The 23365-nt window shown below is 48.4% G+C and overlaps 1 protein-coding gene across 5 annotated transcripts in view; it reads right to left on the bottom strand.

Moving 5' to 3' along the window:
• Positions 1 to 1331: 1331 nt before the first annotated feature.
• The window catches only part of foxp1b (forkhead box P1b), a 174930-nt gene continuing 152896 nt past the window's right edge, over positions 1332 to 23365 (bottom strand). For all 5 annotated transcript variants that reach the window (XM_079748013.1, XM_079748015.1, XM_079748014.1 and 2 more), the window contains 9 exons: positions 20416 to 20503; positions 18628 to 18711; positions 13928 to 14132; positions 13428 to 13504; positions 12664 to 12765; positions 11171 to 11292; positions 10196 to 10265; positions 9496 to 9662; positions 1332 to 5512 (listed from right to left, as the gene is read on the bottom strand). In XM_079748013.1, the coding sequence (XP_079604139.1) occupies positions 5383 to 5512; positions 9496 to 9662; positions 10196 to 10265; positions 11171 to 11292; positions 12664 to 12765; positions 13428 to 13504; positions 13928 to 14132; positions 18628 to 18711; positions 20416 to 20503 (1045 nt within the window). In that variant the 3' untranslated portion in view covers positions 1332 to 5382. The remainder of the gene's footprint in view (positions 5513 to 9495; positions 9663 to 10195; positions 10266 to 11170; positions 11293 to 12663; positions 12766 to 13427; positions 13505 to 13927; positions 14133 to 18627; positions 18712 to 20415; positions 20504 to 23365) is intronic.

The raw sequence follows: 23365 nt of genomic DNA, 5'->3' as shown, positions 1-23365 counted from the left end.
AAAGTGGCGGAAATATAGCCCTGCTAAAGATGGCTCAAGATTTTTATATCATTTGCATTAAATCTTGTCTTTCAAAGCTCTTAATTAATAATGCACTTGACATTTATTTATCGGTGCAATAAGCCGAGCGCAGGAACGATTTATGTCACCCGAAGCTTTTTAACGAATCAATGCGACTATTTGTAATTGCTTGTTTCACAAGATTAAAAGTGCTTAGACCTGATCTCTGTCTGCTGTTTAGTGGACAACGTGAACCCCAACCTCCGCCATAAAAAAAACACAGCCCAGTCCTCGGCATTAGCTTCCTACGGAGACGTTTCCGCACACATCTCACCAACAATATTTTTCATGGAATTTTTAATGCGATGGCAATTTATGACTTATCAAATGCAGTTACCTAAATTGCTGTTAGGAGAGGACAGTTTAAGTGTCTCTTTTAATTGCGAGATAATTTAATGTCGAGGCTGGCACGGTGGTGGCGCCAGCCGCCAGCTCCGTAGAGAGGCTAGGAGATAATGTGGGATACTATGTACTGTGAGTACAAACATAGGCTTCTCCATAGTAGTAGTTTAAATCATTGTCTAGTGTATGAGGTGTACTCATGTGAAAATATTTGGAACCATTTCAGTTAATAAGGGATGAATGCGTCCAGCATTTCTTCACTAAAATCAGTTTTCTATATTTCAGTCGCTTTTCCGTAATTTCTTTTCCCTTTTGTATACTTGCCCAATCATACAGTTAGGGCGAGCAAAAGCTAATTTGCTATCAACAAAGGTCAAAAGGTCATCCACTACCACAACGTTGACTCCATACTGACCAAAATAAATAATAATAATAATAATAATAATTATAATAATAATAATATAGATACAGACAAGGAGAGACGCGAGGAAACAATCTGACCAACTGGCAATTTTATTGCATGTTTCGAATGCTCGGGTCAGCGAGACCACCAGTGACAGGTGGTCTGAGTTAAAAAAAATAATAATTGAAGAACATGGGCTAAATTATTCTTTAAACCGCCTACACAGTTTAAACAATTAAGATGGCGATGACGTGGATGTCGATGACGATAAGGACACATTTTCCATGTGCGAGAGTGAACTCAATTCTCAACAAAACGAAAAGAAAATCTTTATTCTTTACATCTTGGCACTGCATATTTTTTTCTTCTTTTTCTTTATCCTCCTGATAGTTTCATAGAAAATATCATTAGTTTGATACACACTTATATTATTACAGACCACTCTAACCAGAGCCCATTCCCTAACGACCAGCCCCACCCCCGTCCCCTACCCATCCCCCCACCCCTGGAATAACTCATGCAGCCCCTTGGCCTCACTGGTCCTCAGAGTGATCTACAGACAGCCACAGTGGCCAGTGGTTGGACCATCGAAACCAAGTATAAAAAAAACAACAGCTTCAGCACAGAGAGAAGGAGGAAAAAGAGAAAACCAAAAAAATCTTCTGTACAAAACGCTTAGGTCATTTAACAATAACCCAGAAAAGTCTGGTTCATCTATATTACAGTTTAAAATACATAAAATTGTGTTCGACCCCCAAATCCCCGACCCCCTCACTCGCTGCGGATACCGTATTTTACCTCTTTTTATCCTGTTGTCATCCAATGCCTTGGCTTACTAAGTCAAATGCATTATTTGCAGCACAGTTTGCGTTTCCAATACATACAGCGTTTTTTTTTTTTTCTTTCTCATTTGGTAGCTATTTCAAAGTCGAAGTCAAAGAACCGAGCGGTTACGGGCGACGAAAGCCAACACCGGAATCAGATGCATTGGTGGAACTTTGTAAAGAAAAGAAAAACGCGATCAACAGAAAACAGAAGGATTCAGGGGGGAGAAGGAGACTGAGGGCGATACAGACAATGTACGAACAACCTGTTGGTGGAAAACATCTCAACGACGACCCAACGTTAGCAAACTGATGGCCTGAGGTTTAGATTGGTTTGCAAGAAAAACAAGAGTAAAAAAAACATAACATGAATCCCACTAGATAAGCAACTCATTTGAGTCTCTCTACGTGTTTTAAATATATTTCCTCTCTACAGTTTCAGACACACACACATGCAAGACACGGAAGAGCAACTGAATGAAATGTTGTCCCTCTCTCGTTCAAACCGAATCCCTCCCTATAGGTCTGGAATGAGGTATTACGTCTTCTAATGCCGTTCTCTTTAGTCTGGGGTCGAGCCACACATTCTGAGGACAAGAATAACTTGACCTAGCAATGGACCCTTTGAATGTGGTGTGTGTGTGTGTGTGTGTGTGTGTGTGTGTGTGTGTGTGTGGAGGGACATTACATGTAACTCGTAAATCACTCCTCACATCTTCTTCGAGCTGGTTGAAACAATGCACGGTGAACAGGTTGGTTCAATGAACAAAACAACAATTGTCATGAAGTACCTCGCACCCAGCTTTAGTTGGTGGACAGGAGTGTTTCTGTTTTAATATGAAAAAAATGTTGTTTTTTACGTGGACAGGAACTACAAACAACAATCGATGAACAAAAACAACAACAAAAGATGAACAAAAAACAACACTCTTATTCGCCACCTTAGACAGAGAGGAGCCAAGTGTCACGTTTTAAGTGACGAGTAAAAACAAACTTCAAAACATGGCATACAATCGTCTGAGATCTGACACGCATGAAGAGGCAGCGAGAGGACATGAAGAACCCCCAGCCTCCCCCCACTGTTAAAGAAACATGACAAACGATAACAGTGAATCATTTTGTGGTCCAGTCGAAGTACAGATTCATGTTCCCCTATTTGTCTCTGCAAAAGATTTTCTCTTGAACTCCACTGCAATGTTCTGTTAATTTCTATCCGTGGCGTAACTTACAACAACTCTATATTTGTATTCTCTCAACTGTACAGCAGTAAGGGTACAGTTCCTCCTACTGATTGGCTGAGCAGACAAACCGTTCCCTTAATTTGGTCATAAACACGGTGGAAGCCCCTCTCTGCGTCTCCCATTCTGTTTTGGTCACTGAAAAAAGCAAGAAACTAAAAATAGTAGGGTACGGTACAGATGTCCGCTTAAAGCCAACCGATTTTGGTTTTTATTTTGTATTTTATTTTATCAAGTAGACAAAGCTTCTATCCCAGTCCTCCCAGTCTATTTCAATCTGATATTATTTTTGATGTCGTAGGTAATCCTTCCTAATCCGATGGGAGAGAGCGCAGGAGAAATATTTGGCCATTTCACTATGTCGCCTATTGCGTGGAGAGAAAAACAATTCTTTGACTTAGTAGATTATCTTTGGTACTCACAGAACACAGTATCAGATGCATCAACAACAATAAATGCCAGTTAAAACATTAAAAAAGAAAGTTATAAATAAAAAACAAAAAAGTGGTTGATTTAACAGTAATGACGATTCACTCAGTTTCCTTTTGTCACTCAATCTTAAAATTTGTCTATTTTTGTTTTACAACACATTAATAGTTGTAGTCTGGACCAACTTGGACAGGGGTATTGACCCTTGAGTGTGCTGAACCCGTCTCCATCGACGGTGTGTGTACTGTATACTCTCTCTCTATTGGCCCTCGACCGTGCCTGTCGAACGTTGGAATGTTCAGTCATTGGTTATTGCGAGTCTCGGGGCAGCCGCTCCATGAAATGAAGCCTCTGATTGGTGCATCGTTCATCACGGCCTAACCGCTAAAACAACATGCCGTGTTGTGCGGGGCGACGAACTATATGAAGAAAGGGGGGTGGGTCCTCATTTAAAAGTCGGCACACCGTGATGAACGTTATTGCGCCGCCGTGGAAGAAAGAAACGAAAGATGACGCGTGATTGGCTAAAGACGCCTGAATGGCGTGGTGGTGGAAGCAAAAAAAAAAAAAAAAACAGAGAGATATAAAAACGTCTTGTGTTGTTATCTCGGATTTAGTTGGTTTTCGCCCTAGACATGCTCCACTGGAAGGACCCGTCTCCCCCCCCTTCCCCCCTACAGTATAATTCCAGGAGACAAATCATAACCGGCACGATTTCTCTGTCATTCATTCGTAGGTTAAATTAGACTTCATTGATGCGTGGCGAGAGAACCTTCATTACGAGTAGTGCATTGCCCATGGACTTCATGGAACAGGGTGTGTGTGTTTGTGTGTGTATGTGTATGTGTGGCCTATGGTTCAGGTTGGTGGCGTTTGGAATATTGTCGAATAAATGACAGAAAAATATGATTTCGTAACTTGACATTCTGCTTGGCGACCGCAAATTGTCTACAGGAGGGGGGAGGGGGCCAAACACAGAATTAAAAACCACAAAAACATTCATCATCGAGGGGCCGACCGCACATGAATCTCCCCAGCCGAACGTATGAGGTCTGATCAGGTCAAAACAAAAAAATATGAAATAATTACAACGACAAAACAAAAAATGTAGATGCAACAGCAAATGGAGGACAAACACACAGTAGATATTTGATATACACTAGCAACCCCTCCCCCCTCCATTCAAAAACAGAACCCACGAAAGTTCATCCCGGTCAAAGAAGGACCCCAACCAAGAAAGTGTTGAAAGGCAGTGTCGACGGTTCGAGATGTCCACCGACATCCCTCTTTCTTCTCACGTCCAACGCGTGTAAACCGAATGTCTCTCGTTCTCTATCTCGCGCGCGCGCGCTCTCTCTGCTCTGTCCGTATAGAGCATATGGTCACATGAATGTCTGTGAGAGAGAGATGAGTCCGTTTGTGTGCGTGTGTGAGAGAGAGGAGATGACAAACGTACGTCCTATGGCGGTGGAGGTGTGGTGGTGGGGAGGGGAGGGGCGCTTGGATCGCAGTCCGTCTTGGCTGTGAGGGGAACTCTGAGGGGTTCCCGCCGTAAATTCCCGCCGAAAAAAAGTAACAAGACCACCCCCCCCCCCCCATCCCACATCCCACTAGGTCCGTCCCCAACGTCCCGATAGCAGTAGAAATTCTGTTTATTTATCCCAAACCGTTTTCAGTGAGTTTCGCTACAACGAAATGTAGGAAAGAAATAAAAGAAACAAAAGACAGAAGAGAGACCGGCCATCCCCGCGCGGGACGGTATCACTGTTCAGTGTTCTCCTCTCTGTATCGTCACGGCACCCAAAACGTTCCTTCAGGGACATGTTGGTGGGCGGTGGGTTGGTTGGGGGGAGGGGCTTGGAGGTGCGAGCCGTCAGCCATTCCGTCCACGGAAACCTTTTCGTCGGGATCTGGTCTGGCGCCCAGTCTCTGAGGCCGAGGGGGGAGGGCGGGCATTCAGGTGGACCGGGGGGGGGAGGGGCCGGGGGGCGTTGGTAACAGTGAGCACGAGGGAGAGAGAGAGAGAGAGAGAGAGAGGGAGAGAGAGACAGAGAGCGAGGGGGAGGGAGGGTGAGAGCGAGAGGCCTCACATCATGTCCACGTGCCCCTGCTCGTCATCGTAATCTCTGTGGTGGTCGAAGTCGGGACTGGCCGTGGTCACCAGGGACAGGGGCCCCTCGTCCTCGGGGTCCAGGGGCTCCTCCTTGATGTGATGCCTGGGGTGGAATCAAACCGACAACCCTGGGTTAGTGTGGACGCACGACACTCCGAAAAGGTACAGGTTTCGGACCGAAGCTCCGACGCAAAAAGACTGGGGGGAGGGATGGAGGGAGGACGGGAGGCGTACTGCTGGGGCTGATAATTCATGTCTCTCCTTTTAAAATGGTGCAAAACCAAGAGAGAAAATGAATGAAAAGAAATCACGCCGAGCGACAACACCGCATTCAGGTAAAATTGATAAATGAGGGAGATTAACCACGCAAGACAGGCTAGGGAGAGAGAGACACACAGAGGGAGAGAGAACGGGGAGGGAGATAATGAGAGAGAGAGAGAGAGAGAGAGATGTAGTAAGAGGGAGATAGAGGGATACCTGGAGAGAGCGTGAAAGAGTGAGAGAGTGATATGGAGAGAGGGTGGAGAGAGCGTAATCAAGAGAGAGCGCTAGCGCGAGAAAGGGAGAGAGAGCTAGAGAGTGAGGGGACCTGGGAGAGAGAGAGAGCCTGAGAGAGAGAGAGAGCTTGAGAGAGAGAGAGGGGACCTAGAAGAGAGAGAGCTAGAGAGCGAGGGGAGCGGCGGTGCTGTCAGCGCGGCGGCGGCGCTAGCGGTGATAGCGTCGGCGGCGCTCTGTGTGTGTTCCCGCCTCCTCGTTAACATGCACAACCTGCACACCGGGTCTCGGGGGGGCGACCCGTGCGCCGCCTCGTATCATTAATCAACTTCAGGCAGGAAAACACAGCCACCAGACACACGCACACACACACGCACACACACACTCCCCTTAAACTCCGCCAAATTAATGCATATTCTCCAACCAAGTGTCAATAAAGAGAAGAAAAGCGCTGGCAGGGGAGACACTCGTGTGGGTGGGGGGTGTCGGGGGGGAGGGGGGGGGGGCTACCTCGGCGTGATAAGAAACAGACCCCTCCTCCCTTTCCCTGGCGAGAATAATAATGCTGTCACTTGTAAACAAGGCGGGAAAACATGAGCCCCCGGCCCGGCGCCGGCCCGCTCCGAAGAGGAGCGGTGCAAGCAGATGAAATCTGCCAAATATCTCATTATGAAGAAGGGGGAGGGGGGGGGGGAGGTAGGGGGGGAGTCCTCTGGCTGTGGCATAAAGGAGAAGACGGCTGGTTAAAGAAAAAGACTCCAAATTGTTCTAAACAGCTCTGGGAGTCCTCTGGGCTCCAACCTGCGCTGGCTCCAACAGTCACGCTGCGGAGGCCAAGGTGAACGATTTAAAAAATAATATATCTATATTTTGGGGGGATGGGGATCAGAGGAAGTTCCCGTTGCCTGGGGTCTCTAAGTCGCCAAGGGGGCGAATGTGAAGTAGTTATTAAGCTATTGAGCTGCTTGGCAGTTCAATAGCTTAATACCCTGATACACTAGCGTTGGAGCTGGCCCTGGGTCGGGCCCCTGATTCAGTAGCATTGGAGCTGGCCCTGGTTCGGGCCCCTGATTAAGTAGCAATGGAGCTGGCCCTGGGTCGGGCCCCTGATTCAGTAGCGTTGGAGCTGGCCCTGGGTCGGGCCCCTGATTCACTAGCGTTGGAGCTGGCCCTGGGTCGGGCCCCTGATTCACTAGCGTTGGAGCTGGCCCTGGGTCGGGCCCCTGATTCAGTAGCATTGGAGCTGGCCCTGGTTCGGGCCCCTGATTCAGTAGCAATGGAGCTGGCCCTGGGTCGGGCCCCTGATTCAGTAGCGTTGGAGCTGGCCCTGGGTCGGGCCCCTGATTCACTAGCGTTGGAGCTGGCCCTGGGTCGGGCCCCTGATTCACTAGCGTTGGAGCTGGCCCTGGGTCGGGCCCCTGATTCACTAGCGTTGGAGCTGGCCCTGGGTCGGGCCCCTGATTCACTAGCGTTGGAGCTGGCCCTGGGTCGGGCCCCTGATTCAGTAGCATTGGAGCTGGCCCTGGTTCGGGCCCCTGATTAAGTAGCAATGGAGCTGGCCCTGGGTCGGGCCCCTGATTCAGTAAGGTTGGAGCTGGCCCTGGTCGGGCCCCTGATTCACTAGCGTTGGAGCTGGCCGTGGGTCGGGCCCCTGATTCAGTAGCGTTGGAGCTGGCCCTGGGTCGGGCCCCTGATTCACTAGCGTTGGAGCTGGCCCTGGGTCGGGCCCCTGATTCACTAGCGTTGGAGCTGGCCCTGGGTCGGGCCCCTGATTCCTGTCTGTTGGTTTCAACAGTGAAACTGCCACTTTTCAGCTGACCTACACTGTAATATAACATGTACATTTTAAGTTGAATTGTTTGTCTTTTGGTTATGGTTTGTTGGATGTTTGATAAGCAGTATGTTCAACTAGAGCTTAAAATAAAATAACCGTTAGTAACTGTTCTTAAGTCCCTCATGTCTCCATAGCGCAGAAGCGCACTAGAATGTGTGAGCAATCTTTTTGAAATGCAGTTTTAAATGATTTTCTTTGGCGCACTCAAGACACCTTTTAACTGCAAAGGAAATAAATGTGCTTAACACATTTTTACACTAGCAGCTTATCCACAAAATGATGTGCGTGTGTGTGTGTGTGTGTGTGTGTGTGTGTGTGTCTGTCTGCTTAGGGACAGAGAAGGTGTGTAGAGGAGGTAGGGTGTGGGGAGGGAGAGAGAGAGAGAGAGAGAGAGAGAGGCAGCCCTGAGGTGAATCACACACCCATCCTGTGTGTCTTTCCTGTTCCTCTGCCAGGCTCAGGGCTATGTTCCCAGTGATTAGCCGGAGCATTCTGCTGCAGTTGGCCACCAGCACATTTCAGCTTACACGTTCGCCTTTTCCGCTTCTTATCAACGGTTTTTGGTTTTGTTTTTTCTGATGATGATGATGATGATGATGATGAGGAGGAGGAGGAGGAGGAGGAGGAGGAGGAGGGGATGGAGTTAGCTAGAATTTCCCTCTTTGGTTATATTTGTATTTCTTTTATATGGGGGGAGGTGGGGTGGAGGGTAATCCTCCTGAATTCCCCTCCTGTTGCTCATCTGGGATCTACCACCCCACCATCCACCCCCTCCTCCTCCTTCACCAGCTAACACACACACACACACACACATCTGGAAGGCATGCGTGGCGCTGCCTGTTATTGTAGGCTTCAAACAACTTAGCGGACGCTCGTATACAACAAGTGAACGGGAGGAGCTGCGGCTTCCAGAACCTACCACAACGTTCCTACTAGTGAATTTGGGATCATTCCTCACTAATTATGACGATTCAGGTTTTGTCCTTTGTCGACTTTAGCGCGTGTTGTTTTTCCTTTCAACGGCTGAAAAGGAGGGGGAAGTGTCACGGCTCACTTTACTGCGTGCGTTCTCTGAAAGACTGCCTTTTGGCGTCCAGGGGTATTTTGTAAATATTTGGAAACAAATTGGGCTGGTGATTATGGCGCTGGGAGGCCCTCAGACGCCGCCGCCGCCGCCGCTGCCACCGCCCCGGCCGTTCATTCTTAAACGGCAATAAAGGAGAGTTTATAAACGGGCTGTTGAAACAACACGAGAGGGGCTCCGGGTCCCGCTCCTCCCGGCCGTCTGGAAGCCTCTAGAAGGTGGAGTTTCCTCTTTCTACAGGGAGGCCTGCCATAGCTCTGGCCGTGACCCCGCACACACACACACACACACACACACACACACACCCCACCCCCTCCAAGATCATCACTCTTCCCTTCAGTGATTGTCTCCCTTTGGCTCCCTCCTTTTTTCCTTTTTCATCTTGTGTACTTTTCCCTTGGCATCAGCAGGGGTGGGCCAAAGCCTCCCTTTCTCTCCCCCTCTTTCATTCTTTCTCTCCCTCTGTTTCGTTGTCAAGCCCCGCTCTATGGCGGTTATTCCTGGAGCGCGGCCGTGCCAGCGGTGCAGGCAAGCAGCCGCTCTGCTTTCTCCTCTCAAGACAGGAAGTAGGGGGGGTTGGGAATGGATGGGGAAGGTTGTGGGTTATAAAAGTATAAGAGTGCGTGTTCGGTGTGTGTGAGTGTGTGAGTGTGAGTGTGTGTATGCCACTCACATAGCTGGCAAGGGCGAACGCCCGGGGCTGCTGTCACTGCCATTGCTGTTTCCATGGTCCATGGCCCCGTTCATCTCCTGCCGGATGGCGTTGGCCAGCGAGTTGAGGGTGGGGCTTCCCATGGAGGCCGTAGTGTATAGAGGTATGTTGTGTTCTGCCATCGAAGCCTGAACAACGCCGGAGAAAAAAGCAGACCCATTCCCCGGGCGTTAAAACACGGAGCGGAAGAAAGCTGTCAGCGCTTTCTCTCGGTCTCTCACTCCCAAACCCACCGATACCACACACGTGTGCCCCCCCACACACACACACACACACACACACACACACTCACACACAATGAAAACAAAGCCAAGGTGAGTGTGTGTGTCTGTGTGTGTGTGTGTGTGTGTCTGAGGTGGAGACAAACTTATGGTTGTAATTTCCACTTGGGGAGTGTGCAGACAGAAGTCCTCAGATAGAGTTCAGTGTTTGGGCGGCTGGGTGGGAGGTTGGAGTGATTGGATGTCTGTGTGTGAGTGTGTGTATGGATGTGTGTGTGTGTGTGTGTGTGTGCGTGTTTTTGTGTATCTGTGTGTGTGTTTGTGTGTATCTGTGTGTCAGTGTGTGTGTGTGTGTGTGTGTGTGTGTGTGTGTGTGTGTGTGTGTGTGTGTGTGTGTGTGTGTGTGTGTGTGTGTGTGTGTGTGTGTGTGTAAGGTGTACCTGGAAGGCAGCAGAGAGCGCTGGGCCGTATCCCAGGCTGGTCTGGATGTTCTTCACCAATGCCGGGCTTCTGGGCGCATTAGAAACAATCCGATTAGCACCACACACTCACACACCACTCTTACACGCCCTGAGATCAATAAAATATCACATAACAACTGTGTATATATTTATATATATATATATATATAAATATATTTAGGTGTATATCAAATGTTTTACTAACGTAGTTACCACTGCGGTAATGCAAGGCGCTAAGGCTATGCCACTGATCACATAACAAACACCACACAGGTACGGACAGCCAACATCACAGCACAGGAAGCCAGCGGGTGGAGCATGTGCGGGTGGAGGGTGGAGGGGGGAGGGGGGGTGGGGGGGGGGGGGGGGGGGCTTACTGTACGAGCAGCTGGTCAAAGCTGTGGTCGGCGGCGACGTAGGTGGTTTTGCGCGGGCGGCCGCGCTGCACGTGCGGCCGCGCCTCCTCGTCCACGGTCCACCAGGACCCGGCCCCGTCCTCTACGCGCACAAAGCACCGGTGCAGGGACAGGTTGGTGCGCACTGCGCCCTGGGGGGTCCGCAGGGGGGCGGGCGCGAGGGAGGGAGGGGGGGGGGGGGGGGAGGGGAGCAGCAGGATGCAGATGTGTTGGGGTACACAGGCAGCAGAGGGGGCCAGACGGACGGACAGACACCGCGGACAGACAAGACACCAAGGACAGACGGGGACAAGGATCCAAATGAGAATAAGCACAAGCCATGGGGGGTAGATGGTTGGGAGGGGGGGGGGGGGGGGGGGGGTGGTTATGGAGCATCACCAAAAGGCACCAGGGAGAAGCATGGGAGGCAGTAAGCGAGCAGGGGCCGTACGGCACACAGACACATGAGATGGAGCCGCAGCGACAGCAGCGACAGACACAGCAGCCTCTTCCCCCCCCCCGGGGGGGTCGGCGGTGAGAGGGGGGCCCCCCGACCTACCCGCTGATCTTCTGAGGCCGCCTCTTTTGGAACTCTAGCTCGTCCACAGTCCACACGGCCCCCTTTACGTTTTCTACCCGCACAAAACACTTGTGAAGACTAAGATTATGGCGGACTGCGTTCTGCGGGCGGGCGTGAGGGGGAGAGAGAAAGACAACAGGGGGCCTTCAGTACACCGGGAGGCATCGCACACATCGCTTGTGTATTTATGGCAATGAAGAATTGATAGGTGATTAATACGAATGATAATGAGAATCGAGCAACAAATAATAAAACAACAAATAATTGTAATAATAAAAAAGTAATGGAAAGAAAGTCAAGAAATATTTATAGATGTATATCACACAGACTGGGAGTTATCATTTTTAAAAGCAATTATTAACATTCAGAGCCAAAGTATGAAATTACTGAAATATTGAATACACATTCTGCCAGTTTCCATGGTAATGCAGTCTTGGTTTCAAACCATTGATCAACGCCGTTTCTCACTAATACCTTAAAAAACTGTCAAATATATATATTCATAGAAACGCTAGACAGCTTAAATGACTGAGTGAGTCATGAACGGCTATGCGTGTGTGCATGTGTGTGCGCGCGTCGGTGTGTGTGTGTGTGTGTGTGTGTGACATGCATTCCAGTATAAGCAGCTCCAATGCGCCCCCATGAAAAGGCTTTCAACAGGCAGCAGAAGACAATGGGAGAGGTGCATGGAGTCCGATACTACAGCTGCACGTGTGGGACAGCACCTAGTGCTGATAGGGGCCCCGTCACAGCCCCGTTCCTGCTGCTACTCAAACGCCTCATCAGTCCTCCCCCTGTCTGTCTCTCCCCAGGTCACCAGACCTCTCTAACTGATTTATTTCACAGCTCCTGCATGTCTGGAAATTTATGAGTGTTTGTGTGTGTTTGTATACTTTTGTGTGTGTGTGTGTGTGTGTGTCTTCACATGTAAGATTGTGGGTTTGAATGTGCTTAACCTTTTGGAGTAGAGTATGTTTGTATGTGTGTGCATGTGTATGTAAGGGTGTTTGCGTCTGTGAGTAAAAACAGTGTGCGTATGCGTGTGTGAGTAGAGAGTGTGTGTGTGTGGCCCAGTGGAAACAGAAGTGTGTCCTGTTCAGATGTGTACGGGGGGCTCAGCCAGAAGTCATTGCCAGAGCGCTGCTGGATTAAACACATGCCCCCTCAACGCCAAAACATTTCTAAATATTCGGTCTGCGCTTGCTTTTCTTGGACTTTTTTAAGACGTTCTCCACAATAATGCGCACATTTCTCCTCTTATGGGTGTCGTGTCCAAGCCACACTTTGCTAAAATAGAAGCGGGTCCAGCTCCGAGAGAATAAGCAGTGTGGCGTATTGTTTGAAAAGGAGTAATGGGATTACTCGAGGAGTTGACATGCTTAGGCCATCGCTCAACCTCCCCCCAGGATCCCTCGTCCTCCATTTCTGTGTTCGCTTTGAAACAGACGCTCAGACAGAGAGGCAGGCATTACCTTCCATGTGGCCGCGTTGCGCCGGAAGTAAGCGAACATCCGTGTGAACCAGTTGTAGATTTCGTTTAGTGTTAGCTGTTTCTCCGGTGATTCCAGTATCGCCTGGGTGGAGCAGAAAGTGACAGGGTAAAACATTTAGCATTTTGTTACCTACCCCCTCCCCCCCAAAAAAACTAAAAGCAATCAATTATTCACAAGACGCAGCCCAGGTTAGCACACGGAAGGGCTCTACTATGCAACATCAAATATGAAAAACATAGGCTGTGCTCCACTCAGGCTCTGTTTAGTAAACCCACTCTGTTTCCTATTCAAATTGGGAAAGATTTGAATATATTTTCTTTTTCGTGGCGGCCGCAAACGAAGGACAAGCGGGAAAAACATTTCTCAGGGCAGATTATGGGGCAGCAATTATGGCCCGGGCTCAGATTAATTCCCCAGATTAGCCAGATTACTGCGCCACAGCGATAATTGACTGGCCATTTTAAAACAGGTCCGTCCCTACTGTTGTGTGAAATGAATTCCATAATAACCAGAGTGTTGCTGGAACAACTCATCAAAAAATGACTCTAAATTGCATTTGGAATTTAGCAGGAAATGCGAGAGGACAGGGGGGGGGGGGGGGGGAGGAGGAAAAGTAGAAAATAAGCAGTTTGTGTCAAAGCTGAATATTTATTGAGTTTATTTCGCGCCGGGAGAAGATTAAGAGCCCCGGCGTGCTTCAGCTGCCAGATTAAGTGCTCTGTAAGCACAAACAGAATCCTTACCTGTCTTATTAAGGACGCGTATGTGAAGGGCGGCCGAACTTCTGCGTTCATGTAAAACTCTTTGTTCTGCACGATGTCTGTGGACACGGAACACACAACACAACACAACGTACAGGTTTAGCATCGCACAGGACGCATGGGGAGGACGCACTGCGGTCAAAGATGGTGTCCAATTGAAAGCCGTTGTATTTCTAATCATCGAGCGGAAGCTTTGATCAAATTTGATCAATGAGTAAATTCAGATACACGTCACTTCAATTCAGATACATGTCACTTCCTGTTTTCCTTTTAAGCGTTAACTCCAGTTTGGTCCGTGTGCTTTGATCGTCCCAGCCTCTTTTTGAAGGGACGATTACATGTGGCTAGGAATGTAGGCTATGCTTTACTGCGTTCAATGTATCCCTGTAGCAATGCAGTGTGCTATGTGTTCAATGTCCGCGCTATGCCCCTCCGCGGGCATGCTGGGGGGGGTCTTGCGGCGTCGCGCGTGCGAGGCCCACCTGGGGAGATAGGCATGCTGTACTTGTCGGAGTAGCGCCGGCGCATGGGCCCCAGGCTGTGCAGGCTGTTGGCGGTGATGACCGAGTGCGTCTGGGACAGCGGCGTGAGGGGCGCGGTGGGCGTGGTGGGGGTCTGCGGCAGGCTGAGGGGCGGCGAGGCCGCCGGCGCCGTCTTGGAGAGCGTGACGCTGGACACCAGGTTGAGCTGTGGGAGGGACGGACGGACAGAGAGACAGACAGACAGACAGGCAGACAGAGACAGGGGTTTGGTTAGCGTGCTAATTAGCCCTGTGGTGTTGATTGTCTAACTGGGCAGTCCATGGTAAACCCCCCCCGACCCCCCCAAAGATGAACCATGACTGGCAGTTGGAAGGATTCATTCAAATCATCGAAAGGCTAGTTCAACCCCTCTCAACCCCCTCACACACCCACACATGTCTTTTGGGCACTGTGCCGAGCTACACAAGAGGAGGGGGGGGGGAAGGGACAGTTTGGTTGAGAAGTAGGGGGGCCCACGACCCCACCCAGATGACTGAGAGAGAGAGAGAGAGAGAGAGAGAGAGAGAGAGAGAGAGAGAGAGAGAGAGAGAGAGAGAGAGAGAGGGTCCAGGAGAGGGTCCAGACGAGTTTCTGCGTGATCCGGGCCCACCACTGAGCAGCGCCCCGCTAACTAGCTGGCGCCGCGGCGGTCAGAGGAGGCCGGTCTGGGCTAATTAGCCCCTCACACGATGTGGCGAGGAAGTCTAATTAGGAGCTGCTTGCGAAGGTGTTGTGGTGATTAACGACTGTAGCGGGCCTGACCTCGGCGCCGCCGTCAGTGCGGTGGCGTGACGGCGGCGGTGAACGGGATGGTGTTTTCTACTTTGTCCGGTTCCTTTTTTCTAATAGGTTAGGAGGACGACGAGGAGAAGAGGGGCAGGATTATCAGTGAGGAAGGGTGGGGGGGGTATTTGTTTGAATGGCTCGGGGTGGATGGGGGGCAAAGACAGAGTTTAGCAGCACTGGCTGGGAGGTGAACTCATTATGTGTGCAGGCTGCTAGGTATAGCAGGGCTCTCAGCGGCTGGATCTGGCCGCGGTGCCGAGCGCTTCTGCTGGAGCAGCAGCAGCTATTAATTGGCAGGGAAACTAATGACACACATATACGGACGTATATCGCAGCTAAATCGCTCTAATTGCTGATTTGCCGAAGGAGCTGTTTTTTTGGGGGGAAATTAAACGTGGCTTCCGTCTGAAAGGATCCCTCCGAAAAAGAGAAGCAAAACACAAAAACCTAACAGGCCATGTATAACATCTGACCTCACAGCAGACGACACATCCTCATTAACACAAACACACACACACACACACACACACACACACACACACACACGTCGGCATCAAATTAAATCAATTTTCTTAATTATCTGACTGATAATATATTTATTTGTATTCATTTAATTAATACCATTTATGACACAAACATTGCGGAAACATCCCATATTTTCCGATTCTCATTAAAGGTAATCAGAGAATGAACCCTGGCTTTTTTGGCAGGCACTGCCCCTAAAATGATTTCGATATCACCGTGGGGACATTCAAAACACCCCCCCATGCCCTCCGCGCACCCCCCCCCCCCCCACACACACACACACACATACATCTGATGTTGAAGCAGTGTTGTTCTAAATCGAGAACCAAATAAATCACACTCTGAGATGTGTGTGTGTGTGTGTGTGTGTGTGTGTGTGTGATTCTAACACAATGCTATCACGCGGGATGGCGCGGGGGTGTTGACTTCTCTGGCGGTGGATTAGCGTGGCTTTGTTTCACCGGTTCATCCATATTCCCTGGCCGTAAACACGGATGGGCTGCACACAATAGGCCAGACAGCCGGGTAATAGCCCGGGCTTTTGTCTGCCGCGCAATTTGGGCTCACTCCAGCGCCGAGACGAAATGAGACTTCAGACAGAAATTAATGAAATGGTAATTGGTGATCTAATTATACTGGCTTTGACTCGGGGAGCTGCTAAAGAAAAATAAACAAAAAGTCCCTCCTTAATTATGTATGGCATAAAAGGTCAGATTTCTGACAAGAATGCTTAGTGACACCGCGGAGGCGAGACACTCACCCACACAACACACACACACACACACACACATACACAATAGAGAAACATATACTGCTAATGTGGCACACAGTTCTTTTGTACCCCCCCATCTCCCCCTCCCCCCTCCGGCAAACTCTAAAGAATAAATTGAATTCTACTCATCTGACAAGGCAACAAGGCTAAGATGGCAACAAGGCACACACGTGGTATCAGCTTGTTTGTCTCTCATCAGATCTAACGGTGAACCTTAACATCGCGGTCACCCCAGCCTGCTTGGGTTGGACGTGGCCGGCCCCTCACACACACACACACACACACACACACACACACACACACACACACACACACACACACACACACACACACACGCCTTTATTAGGTGGTTGCAAAACAGCAACAACAACCGCAGTGCGCTGTGTGAGTGGCAATTACTGTCAGGAACAGAGTTGTTTGTTTTCTTGAGTCTGAGTCGTTTTTTCAGTTTCTTTGCCAATAGACCCCTTATCAACCCTCTTATTTTGCTGTTGCACACACAGGCGGGCACGCACACACACTGACACACACAAACACACAGAGAGAAGGAGGCCCGGGCTGGAGGGGCCGTGAGTGAGGCTCCTCCCTCCCTCCCTCTCTGGGGCTTCAGTAGGGGCCAAGGGGGGTGGTACTGGCTGTGTGTGAGCCCTCTTCCCCGATCACCTCGCCAGGGGTCAGATGTATGACTCATAGCCCCTTTACAGTGGCACGGACTCAGGCTGCAGGACAGAGCGGGAGTGGATTCATTTGAATGATTAACTCCCCCCCCCCCAACGCCCCTTCAGAGTGTAAAAGTGTAAATGTCGATCTCTGACACAACCGTTGTCATCGGCCCTTGGGAAAATAGGAAGAGGGAGGAGGGGGAGGGAGAAATACAGAGAGAGAGAGAGGAAGAGGCGGATACAGAAGGATAGAGAGAGAGCAAGAGAGGGAGCGCACGCAGGAAGAGATCCTGTCTGCCGCCAAAACCACTTTTCACACACAAATGTCCCGGTGTCATAGCTCCCGTTTCACACCCTAATCTACACCATAATCTCTCTCTCTCTCCTTCCCTCTCTGTCTACATCTCTCTCTCCCTCCCTCCCTCTCTCTCTACATCTCCCTCCCTCTCTCTCTCTCTCTCTCTCTCTGAATGTTAGAGTCACTGCCGCGACAGCCTGCCTTTTGTCACCCCATCATCCCCAGGCTCTTTCCGCTGCGTGGAACACACGCAGGCAACATCACAACACTATGACTGCAAATAAATAGCCTGGCTGCCACAATGCGCCGGCAGGGAGGAGAGTGAAAAGGGGGCCCTTGAACGCGTGGTATGTATTGTGTGTGCGTGTGTGCTTGCGTGTGTGTATGTATGTATGTGTTTCCCTGTCCCGCCCCCTCCCCCACGAGTCCAATGATCTGTGGGCATTCGTCAATACAGATGATCTATGGCTGCGAGGGCCCATCTTAAACAAGACAAAATGGTGTTAGGCTGGATGCCACCCACTGGGCCCTGAGTGCTACAGGGGGAGGATTACCCAGCAGCAGGACCTGGGTTCAGAGTGATGGCTATGGATCTCTGCACCGGGAACACAGGAATCATGTACATTGATCCCGCCCAGTCATTTGTTCTCGAGAGGTCTGCTATGTTACATTACATCCGCTATGGTTGTTTTTATCTCAACCTTAAGGCTTCATATTGAGTATAAATTCAGAACTTAATTCAATTGGTTTGTTTTTGCATTTTTTTGTTAGGGGGGGATTAGAAAATAACATATGGGAAATGTATGATCTAAATGGTTAGGTCCCTTTCATATTTTAGCTGTTTATTATTATAATTAGATAATTGCTCTCATTATTAATTAAGTACAAACCCATCACGTGTTAATATATTGTTGTATTTAAATATCCAAAAATGTTTCTTAATTTTGCAATACATGTTATACTACTACATAATCAAATATATCAACCAATTTTACCAGAAAGTAATATTACAAATTCAATCAAATAAACAATAATAAAAATAATATATTATTATTATTATTATTATTATTAATAATATAATAATATTATTATTATTATTATTATTATTAATAATTTTGACTCCTAATATCTTTAGATAAAACTGAACAACTTAAAATGTGGTTGGATTTTTGAAAGTGACCATGATTTGGAAAATCTGTGAAATCAAGGTCACACAAGGTTACCTCTATCAAATACTTCCAAAGATTTTTTTTTAACAATATATATTTATTTTATGCTTTCATTCCTCCCATCTGACCTTTCAGGCCTCAACAGACAACCGCCAGCCAAGGCTGCCTGTCGCCTCCGTCGCCCAGCCAGATTGAACCGGAGATGTCACCAGATGTGCTCCAAGACAATATTTACAGCCGTCTTTCCGAGGGGAACCAGCTGCTTTTGTTTAGCCGACAAACAGCGAGATGTAGGAAGGGATTAATGAATACACGTGTGCCAATTAAGGAAAACAAAAGGAGGTGGAGGGAATGAAGAAGAATCAGCCGTGGTGGTGGTGGAGGAGGTGGAGGTGGTGTTGTGGGGTGGGTGGGGTTCGAGAGGGACTTCTGATGGAGTGACTGCTCACCGGCTGTGGCGATGCTTTGGGCTCTGTCGACTTGACATGGAGATGAGTCATCATGGCTTGTAGACGGTCTTTGTCCTTGGATAGCTGTAATGAGCACAAGGAGAAAGCCTTAAATCTTTCATGAGGACCAAATGCCGTTCCCTCTCTGCCTCTGTATTTATTTACCCATACCCTCGTCCGTCCCCTCCTCACGGCTTTATGCGCTACTTCATGTGCCGTTTTACACACTGCAGCACATGAAACGCTTACAGACTTGTGCTCCTTGGGCCGTCTAATTATTTAGTTATCCTGAAGACGCTTCGGAATAAAAGGGCCGGCCGTTGATCACTCTCCCCCCGCCCTCGGCCTCCTGCGTTCCAAGGTTCAACCAGACTGAGTGTCGTCGCTAAACGTAACCCCCCCCCCCCCCACTGGTTTTATCGTTGTGCTGCTGTCGGGGCTGTCTGTAGCTGCCATCTTTTATTACAGAGACAGGCTTCACACGGTGAAAGTTTAGATCCGATAAAAACCTCCCTCAGGATGACAAACACGCCCGAGTGGAAATCATTGGGCGTTCTCTACGTTGTAACCTTTTCCGAAACTCGACGTGTAGCCCTCCTCCCCCCCGCCACACACACACACACACACACACACACACACACCCCTCTACTGTTGAAAGTTACTGTTACGTAAACCTGGGTTGTGTGGTTGCCCCTGTTCGATTTGAAGTCGTTTTTCCGATATGACAGAGTTCAAATAGCGACCGAGGTACATGGAGGTTGCATGACATCAGTAACGGGTTAAAGATGCTCTCGGCTAAATCTGCTTAGCAACAGCGGCTGATAAATAAAATAACAGACCCCGCCATCGCCACCTCAACCACCACCAACCCCGGACCCTCTCAACGGACCTGTGAGCTACATTCTACCCTTTTATACCGATAAAGACGTGAAACACCATCTTAATAAACAGACACGCATGCATGCACCCACACACACATACCCGCACGCACACACACACACACACACACACACACACACAGACACACGGCTAGCCATTACTTAGCTCTGCTAATGGAATGGTGCCTTTTTTCCATAAGTGCATCCCTAATGTACATATGCAAATGTTTTCTCCAGTGCCCCCCCCCTAACCCCCTCTAGCTCCAGCACCACGGTGGCACCGAGCATCACAGACCACTCACAGAGGACACTGCATTAAATCCAGTGATTACCAACACCACAATAATCCCCTCAGTCGCGCGCCAAGGTAACTTTTCTTTCTTTCCCTTGCGCTCAATGAACCCCGCGCGGCATTAAGGGCGCCCATGCACGCCGTCGCCGAGGCGGTCCGCCGAGGGTTTTATCGTTGGTGGCGAACAGTTAAAAGTCATAAATAACTTTAGAACCCAGTTAAATTCAAAATGTAATTATCTCCTCATGTTTCGCCCTGGGCTCATCATATATCTCTTTCTCTTTTTTTCCCCCTCTCGTCTTCCCCCGGCTGTCATGCATGCATAACACATTTTTAATGACTGGATACTCACAAATGAACAAAACAATTCCGTCCGAGCACCCCCCACCCCCCCATCCCCCCAACGACCACTCACCACCCACCCTCTCACCCCCCCCCCCCCCCCCCCCCCCCCCCCCCCTGTTACCAGTGACCCCTGCTTCAGAGTGGGTGTTGGACAGGGAGCAGGGGGAGAGGGGGAGGATGATGGGACGGGATGGGGGAGGTGGAGGAGGAAGAAGAAGAGACATGGCTCCACTGGGGCCAGGGCCGACGCCGGGGGGTGGGTGGGGGCCGTACCTGTAGCTCCAGCTGCTGCACGACCTGCATCTGCACCCGGCACTGAGCGGTGCTCCGGTCGTCCAGCGCGTGCTCGTTGTTCAGATGCCTGGGAGACCAATCAGGGGAGAGAGAGAACATTTGTTTTGTCAGTTGGCTTTTCTTGTTTGACACGTTCCGCATTGACACTCTCGCCGTCCCTTCAGGGGACGTTCAGGTGGGGTTTTTTTACCTCCTGACACGCAGAGTAATTAATGAATTTCAGCCCCCGACCAACACGATAACATTGGGGAGAGGGACGAGCGTTCACGGTTACAAAATAAAAATAAATGGTGGAATGTATTTCTGCGGGGAGACGGTATCCACAAAAGCAATGAGGGAATATACGTTAATCAAGAATGAGTTTTGTGGCGTTAATATTTCATGAGCTGCCCATGTCAGCTCCGCCTCAAGTTCTTACATAAAGGAAGAATGATTGAGGAATTTCAGCTTGACTTCCTCGTGGTGAATTACACCGACGCCATCTCCATTCAAAGCACGTTCCCGTTTCCTTTTTTTTTGGATGGCAGAATCTCAATTTTACTTTGTTTTGCTTTTCCGCTTCTTTCTTGGGTCCGCTCATTCTTCTTGGCCGTTAATTATGTCATCTAGATTAAGAGAACCCAAATGAATCGCGTAGAGGACACACCGGCAGAGGAGATGGGATCTGTCACAAAGTTGAATTATGGCTATAATTATGCGTGATTATTTTATACTGCGAAAGATGTTCCCTTTTCCCGTATGTTTAGAACTAATCTAAATAAGTAGCTCGCTGGGCAGCAGACAGGGATTTTTTTTCTCTTCTTCCTGTGATTTATATAAAATTGTGGAGATAAGGTTCACGAGTGAAGGAAATATGATTGGAGGAATTTTATCAGCCTTCGCATGAATTACTGTTTGAAAATGCTTATGCAGGAGCATTTCATTAATCATTTAATCATAATCCAAGCAGGATGTTTGAACTGATTTCACAAATACCCTTTCATTTCACTACTTCATTATGCTCGCTAATGGATCCAATATATTATATATATCATAAATTATATCACATATGCAGTGACCATGTAGGTCACTGTCACCAGACGACGCCTCGCTCTCTCTCGCTCTCTCTCTCTCTCTCTGAGCACGCTCCGTGGCGCCGGGCCGATGACAGGACACTCACTGTCTTTTCAAATGCAACCCCCCGCCCAATCCCACCCCCGTTCTTTTCCTACGGCAAATCAAACGCACCCCGATTCGAAGAAAGAGAGAAATCGTCGACGGCAAAAGGCAATCAATTAACTAAAGTCTCTCTGTCAAAACTAGGCTTTTGTCTGGAAACAAACTTCCCTTGAATAATGAAAATCCATCAAATGTGGTTTGGAATTTCGTAACACACATTGTTTAAAAAACAATAACATTTAAATAATACCTTCAATTATATTTTACAGCAAGGATGAGGATGAAAAATTCAAAGTGCTGAACTGCGAAGGTCTTCCTTTGACGGCCTGGTTCTTGGATTAGGACCTTGACAGACGTGATTTAAATCTTCATAGAGAAAGCTATTTTTTTCCCTCCCTTCCTTGAACAGCCTTCTATTGTATTTTGCTAATACTTTTTTTCAATCCTCTGTGATATACATACAGCACTCAAGGTAAAGTATTTTGCCCAAAAGAGAAATTAAAAAGGCATATTTAAAAGAAGAAAGTGCAGTCAACACTGGCTTCTCCTGAAAACCAACTCTATCTACGCGCTCTCTTTCCATTTGTCTGAATCAAATAAATGTCCATTTAATTAACTAGGCCGGGGAAATGAAACCGGTAAACATTTCAGGACATCTTACTAAATCTCAAAGATGGAAATAATAGGTAAAGATGTTTCAACCTCAATTTAACCAACACAGTACGGCCTTTTCAATAAAAGGCCCCAGTATACGTGAGGCGCTTTGGAATTCTGAGAGAGAGAGAGAGAGAGAGAGAGAGAGAGAGAGAGAGAGAGAGAGAGAGAGAGAGAGAGAGAGAGAGAGAGAGACGGCGCTCCTTTTCATCCTTTTGTTACAATCCACTTTATTTCTTCTAATGATGCACGAGTCACAGTGCATAATTAATAGGAAATGAAATATTCAAATGGCCCCCCTAATGCAAGCCTTGAGAAGGGAGTCTGGACACTAGGGGCCGGGGGTGGGGTTGTGAAGGGTGGGTGGTGCTGGTGGTGAGAGGGAGCACGGGGGTGGTAGACATCAGGGAGAGACTATGAACGCTGGCATGTGTCACTTTCTCCACTTCAAATGAAACAGCTTCTAAAAGCTCTCTCTCTCTCTCCCTCCCTCTCTCTCATTCTCTGTCTCTCTCTTTCTCACAGGGTGTATGTGGCTGATGTAAATGGCCACAGAAAAACAAGTTTAAACAGACCTTTTGCTTTAAACCGTGCAGCCTCTTATGTATCCGTTGGAGTGGTCGATTACTATTTATTATTTTGTCTTTTGTTTAGTATTATATATATATATATATATATATATATATATATATATATATATATATATATATATATATATATATATATATGGGACCTGAAGCTTAACACTGCATCGTTATTTCTATTTCTTTTGCAGTTCTCAAGAAAAATGTGACTGAATAAAAAATCCATCACAATACCGTGTACGCTGTTGCATTCAGGAATGGTTAGAAACGTAATGTCTAACAGTTTGGACAAATTCTAACAGAAATTCCACCTCTTCCTTTTTCTTTCATGCCTTCAAATACAAATAAAAACCCTTTCCCTCCTTCATCGAGTATTGGCTTTATAGGCTCTAACGATCCATCTGAGTTCTCGATAGCTAGACCGCGTCGGGGCTTGTGGCTTTCTTCTGCTCCCAGTCGGGGGGAGAGTCACTAGAGGGCACTCCAGGGCAGCCCTGGCTCTGACCTCCAGGCTGGACACTGGAGGTAAGCGC

This window comes from Pollachius pollachius (genome assembly GCF_949987615.1).
Source record: "Pollachius pollachius genome assembly, chromosome: 12".
NCBI classification, from domain to species: Eukaryota; Metazoa; Chordata; class Actinopteri; order Gadiformes; family Gadidae; genus Pollachius; species Pollachius pollachius.
Note: the sequence above shows the minus strand (reverse complement) of the source record. Positions and strands in the feature narration are given on the sequence as shown.